General features: G+C 40.8%; 1 protein-coding gene across 1 annotated transcript; it reads right to left on the bottom strand.

Annotated features, from left to right (window-relative positions):
• Window positions 1–787: 787 nt before the first annotated feature.
• LOC139716839 (adenosine receptor A2a-like) lies at window positions 788–1,744 on the bottom strand. The gene has a single exon (XM_071628372.1). It carries the CDS (start codon window positions 1,742–1,744, stop codon window positions 788–790), a length of 957 nt encoding a protein of 318 aa, XP_071484473.1.
• Between the last annotated feature and the right edge of the window lie 2,598 nt (window positions 1,745–4,342).

Genomic DNA, 4,342 nt, shown 5'->3' on the forward strand with positions numbered 1-4,342 from the left:
GGATGCTCTCGTTTAACTTTGGAAACTGTCTAAAATCCACTCGCTGCGCTCGTGGGTTTAAACAGTTCCAAAGTTAAACTCGTGCATCCAATTCTCACCGATCCACTCTGTCCTGTGCATCATTTATAATTATTCCCCTTTTAAAATAATTACACAGAGTGAGCGTATGATAACATCCAAAAAGCGCATGTGTGGGTGTATGTTTGTGGGGGTGGGGGATGCACATTCAGTACCTGCATAAGGCCTGCTACTTTCATAAAGAACATCAGAGTTCATGTTATGACATTGTTAGCCATTATCATGTCGTTACCCATTATCATGACGTTACAGACTGAAAAGTTATTTAAATTGAATGGATTTCCACATATTTTTTTTTTCCAAAAGAAAATCAGGGCACTTTGTTCAGAGCACAGTAAACGCTGTTTGTACGAGCAAAAACTACCCAAAAATCCAAGTATTCCTGGTGTGAGTAATCACTTAGTTCATCATAGTTCATTTCGTCATAATGATAAGTTTCTGTCAAGCGATTTAAAGTATCATTATTACAGGAAATACGTAATACACCACTATGAATTGACTCTCAATATATTTCCACAAGAGACTTTTTCTTTTGTCAAGATGACTGGGAAAAAACCCCGCTACTGATTACACACACACACACGAACACAGATGGTTCCACTTGTTGTAGCTTCAGAAGCTACAGTATTTACAGCTCATTCACCGTTCACTCAGTTTAAACACCGGATGTTTTTTTTTTAATATATATGGTAGAGCAAACAGCGTCTGCTCAGCTCCTGTGAATATTGGCTTGAGACGCCATGACTGTCAAGGTATGATCTTCAGGATTGTGATGAATCTTGGTAGCAATGAGACACCTTTTTATCGGTGGACAAATTTTACAGAATGCCCGCCGAAATACGCTATCCTTCACGCAGTAGATGAATGGGTTCACGGCGGAGCTGAGGTTTGTAAAGAAGAAGGTGATGTTGATGAGGAGTATTTGTCCCAAATGGCTGATGTTAACCTCCATCCGGATCAAATACCAGATACAAGTTGGAAACCAGCTCAGAAAGAACATGCCTACCAGAAACAAAATGGTCCTGGTCGCCTTCAACTGGTTCGCGTTTGCTTTCCAGTCCGGTTGCTGATTATTGGCCGCAACTATGATTTGTCGCCGCTTGACTCGCCTAGACTGCCCGACAGCAATCCGAAGGATACGGATATTAAAGGCGATCATTAACACACCAAGCATCATGATGGATACTCCTGTAGCCATATAGAACTTTTTGGTTGAAGGGTTGGTGTAACGCAATCCGGAGCATAACTGCGTTACCAGATCATCCTCGATCGTCAAGGAGTCGATTACCGTCACAATGCCGTAAGAAAGGCTCAGGCACCAGATGATAACGATGATGATGCGAACCCTGACGGACGTCACCAAGGAGATGTACTTCAGTGGTCTTGTGATGGCCAGGTGGCGCTCAATGGTGACCAGGATAAGATGAAAAATCGACACGCTCCCAAAGACGTAGGACCACACGGAGAAGTATCCCGATTTCACGAAGGAGCAGGTGGTAGGATTCTGGATGATTCTGGAGTAGAGTTCCAGCGGAGTGGCAACCAGGCCGGTGAGGAGATCGGAGAGAGCCAGACTCGTCAAAAAGTGATAATTCGGCGTCCTCAGGCCCGATTCCTTCCAAACAGCAGCGATAGTGAGTACATTTCCACCAATGGCTGCCAACATTACCGGTGCAAAGAACACAATTAGGAGCGACTGGTGAAAGGGAGAATTATCCAGTGGATATTTGGCTTGCTGTAATGAGTCGTTATAAAACATTGTGCGAGGATCACTACACATTTATAATACTGTCGTCATCAATATGAACTGCGTCCCAATGGATGGGTGAGACAACATATAATTTCAAGACTGTCATCTATTAAAATCATAATGTCGGTGGAAAACAAAATGAATTAGACAAACGCATAAGGGGAGAGCGAAAACGTTACGGATCGTAACTTGACATTCAACTGGTCTGTGGTGCCCGAAACATTGTGTTAATGACGTGGAAGCAAACTCTCCTATTCGCCGTTGCCCCACGACATTAGGCCCTAGAAACTGCAAACCCGCGATGCCAAGTGCATGTAGCCAGTAGTATCAGCAGGCCGCAAAGTAAGCAGGTAAGAGCGAGAGTCACACCTTTCAGTTCAGGAAAAAAGGAAAACATGCACCCCCAAAAAGTGTCTGATCAAGAGTAGACAATTCCACTTTCGATTTCTTCGATCCCCTTTTTATTTCGATTTCAATATTTCTTCGATGTACTAAATGAGTTACCTGTCAGGGTTGCAAAATAAGTTTGTATCAAGAGACAAGATGGGTAAGTTGAACAGGAATGAGTCGACCTCATGAGCTTACTGAATTTCACTGAGCACACTGAGATTTCGTGCCATGATAAAAACACGATAAAGCCTGTCTGACTTTGGAAGATCGCAGCCTGATTTTTTCCATTGTCGAGCGAGTTTTAAATTCATCGGGTTGGAATCGAAATTACTCAGAATGCATTCGTTGTGATAAACTTAAAATTGAGAGAGAAGGGGAGTACGGCTATCACATTTCATCGACACTCGACGAACTAATTGACATTATAAGCGGCCTCGAAAGCAGTGAAAGCCCGGGGCAAGAACAAACAACGAAATGGAAAACCCAATTAAATTCGATTGGGTGTTGATTATTGCAGGAAACCCGCTCTGATTGGACGCAAAGACTGCTGGGGATGAATGTAGGTTATAACACATGCGCGTTAGGTTCTTTCTCGTCGGGGCGTGTTCATGCACGTTGTGGTATCGTATGAGGCAAAGGTCTACGATGAGCTTTTAAACCAATAAATGTTTGTTTAGATTTTGATGTGGTATATCATCTCCGTTATAATGTGTTCATGCATGTAAAGACTTCTTCTTTTGCACCATTCATAGGACTACATAGGGTGTCACCACTATACTTTGGGTCCCCTCACTTGTTTTACCCTGGAAGTGGCGCTAGAAATAGAATGAAACCTTGAACTGTGAGCGCAGAAAGGCGTTTGTTTTTGCGGAAAAGACTTTTCCTTTTGTTTTGATTTTGTGTGTGTGTGTGTTTGTTTGTTTGTTTGTTTGTTTGTTTGTTTGTTTGTTTGTTTGTTTGTTTGTTTTTGGCTTGTCAGCTGAAGAAACCCGGATATGCACCACAGTATATTATGAAGTGAAGACATTCTGTTTTTTCCTGTTTGTTTGTTTTTTTCGCTGATGATACCCGGAAGTGCCCCCCCCCCCCCTCCACACACACACACACTTTGAAAACGTGGCGCCGGCCATGCAAATGATCATATCTTTGTGTGTAACGCGTCAAATGTGGCACCGCCAGCAATATCCATCCTCGTCTAGACATGAATTAGCAATATCTCTTCACTCATACATTCATCCACTTAAGTGCTGATTGGAGAGGGTGAAATTTGTTGGCAGTAGGCCTACATATTTGCCTTTGCCTTTCGATTGCTAATGGTCATTGATAAGCATCATTCTCCGTGATGGAAAGGAGCTTAAAATGTGAAGGAGAAAGATGAACATACGCGTAACAGCAAGAGAAAGGGAGAGACAGACAGACAAACATACAAACAGACAGACAGACAGAGGGAAAGAGAGGGAGAGAGAGATGATTGGGAGAGAGATAATTATGATGATGTCTCATAGCAGAGTATAAAATGAATGAGAGAATTATGCATGATATTATTTTATACAAGCCTCAACAAGTACTGAGTATGATTATTAAAGAAAATGGCCAGGAAGGGAATTATCTACGATATCTCCATTATTCAAATCATCAAGATAATTTCAGCTCCAGTGTTACACACACACACACACACACACACACGCACACATCCACGCACACACACACACACACACACACACTTTCAATGCACTCTGTTTTATGGAATGCCATTGAGGAAACAATACAAAATTCATTTCACTCCAGCCAATATTCATTTCACTCTTAACAAATACATTTCACTCACCAACATTTATTTTACTTTTTACAAAAATACATTCCACTTTTATATAAAGATTCATTTCACTTTTCACAAAAATAGATTTCACTTTTTAATAAAAATTCATTTCACTTTTCACAAAAATACATCTCACTTTTAAATAAAAATTCATTTCACTTTTTACAAAAATACATTTCACTTTTAAATAAAAATTCATTTCACTTTTCACAAAGATACATTTCACTTTTCAAGAAAAAACAAAATCATTTGATTTTTCCGTTAAAAAAAAGTCATTTCACTTTGGCGTACCATATCACTCTGAC

The sequence above is a fragment of the Diadema antillarum genome, unplaced genomic scaffold (assembly GCF_040938485.1).
Source record: "Diadema antillarum isolate AM-2024a unplaced genomic scaffold, OU_Dant_1.0 scf00000070, whole genome shotgun sequence".
NCBI classification, from domain to species: domain Eukaryota; kingdom Metazoa; phylum Echinodermata; class Echinoidea; order Diadematoida; family Diadematidae; genus Diadema; species Diadema antillarum.